This window comes from Empidonax traillii, unplaced genomic scaffold (assembly GCF_003031625.1).
Source record: "Empidonax traillii isolate 1590-97213 ecotype Southwest subspecies unplaced genomic scaffold, ASM303162v1 scaffold4750:size9246, whole genome shotgun sequence".
Classification (NCBI taxonomy): domain Eukaryota; kingdom Metazoa; phylum Chordata; class Aves; order Passeriformes; family Tyrannidae; genus Empidonax; species Empidonax traillii.
The window spans coordinates 8129-9246 of NW_020959943.1; the positions used below are offsets into that span (position 1 = coordinate 8129).

At 62.0% G+C, this 1118-nt stretch overlaps 1 protein-coding gene across 1 annotated transcript in view; it reads left to right on the top strand.

The window, feature by feature from the left end:
• The window catches only part of LOC114072982 (protocadherin alpha-13-like), a gene marked incomplete at both ends in the record, with an annotated part of 9232 nt that extends 8123 nt beyond the window's left edge, over positions 1-1109 (top strand). The window contains one exon of the mRNA XM_027910790.1: positions 392-1109. Coding sequence (XP_027766591.1) covers positions 392-1109 — 718 coding nt within the window. The remainder of the gene's footprint in view (positions 1-391) is intronic.
• Positions 1110-1118: the final 9 nt, after the last annotated feature.

The following is a 1118-nucleotide window of genomic DNA, read 5'->3' on the forward strand; positions in this document are numbered from 1 at the left end:
CAGGGCCGGCGGGCGAGCGTGGAGGTGAGCGGGGCGAGCGGGGCGCTGGTGGTGAGCTCGCGGCTGGACCGGGAGGAGCTGTGCGGGAAGAGCGCGCCGTGCTTGCTGCGGCTGGAGGTGCTGGTGGAGCGTCCGCTGCGCGTCTTCCACGTGGAGCTGGAGGTCACGGACATCAACGACAATGCCCCCCTCTTCCCCGCCGCCCGAAAAAACATTAGCATCCCGGAATCGTCCGTGGTGGGGTCTCGTTTTCCATTGGAGGGCGCATCGGATGCAGATATCGGAGCGAACGCTCAGCTCTCCTACACACTCAGCCCCAGCGAGCACTTCTCTCTGGATTTACAAAAATCTAATGAGCGAAATATTGAACCCGAACTTGTTTTAACGAAATCTCTGGACCGGGAGACGATTCCCGTGCACCGGCTGTTGCTGACAGCGAGTGACGGGGGCCGACCGTCTCTGACGGGGACGATGGAGCTGGTGATCTCGGTGCTGGATGCAAACGACAATGCACCCCAGTTTAACCAGTCGGTGTATAAAGTGCAGCTGCCGGAGAGCGCTGCAGAGGGTATGCTGGTGACGCGGGTGAACGCCACGGATCCCGATGTAGGAAGCAATAGTGAGCTGAGCTACACTGTGACGAACTTCTTTCCGCCAAGTAGCAAAGATGTGATTTCCATCAATCCGAAGACCGGGGAGATTCACCTCACGGGAAACCTGGACTTCGAAGAAGTCAACATATTTGATTTTCGCATAGAAGTGAGAGACCAAGGGACACCTCCGTTGTCGGGCCACTGCAAGGTGGTGTTGGAAGTGCTGGACGTGAACGACAACGCGCCAGAGGTGTTGGTGACGTCGCTGTCGGTGCCGGTGCCCGAGGACGCGTCGGTGGGGACGGTGGTGGCTGTGCTGAGCGTGGCGGACCGGGACTCGGGGGCGAACGGTCGTGTGCGGTGCTGGGTGTGGCCGTCGGGTCCGTTCGGTCTGGAGGCGACGTTCTCGGGGTCGTACTCGCTGGTGCTGCGGGAGGCGCTGGACCGGGAGCGGGTGTCGGAGTACGAGGTGGAGGTGCGTGCGGAGGACGGCGGGTCGCCGTCGCTGCGCGGCAGGCTCGGGGT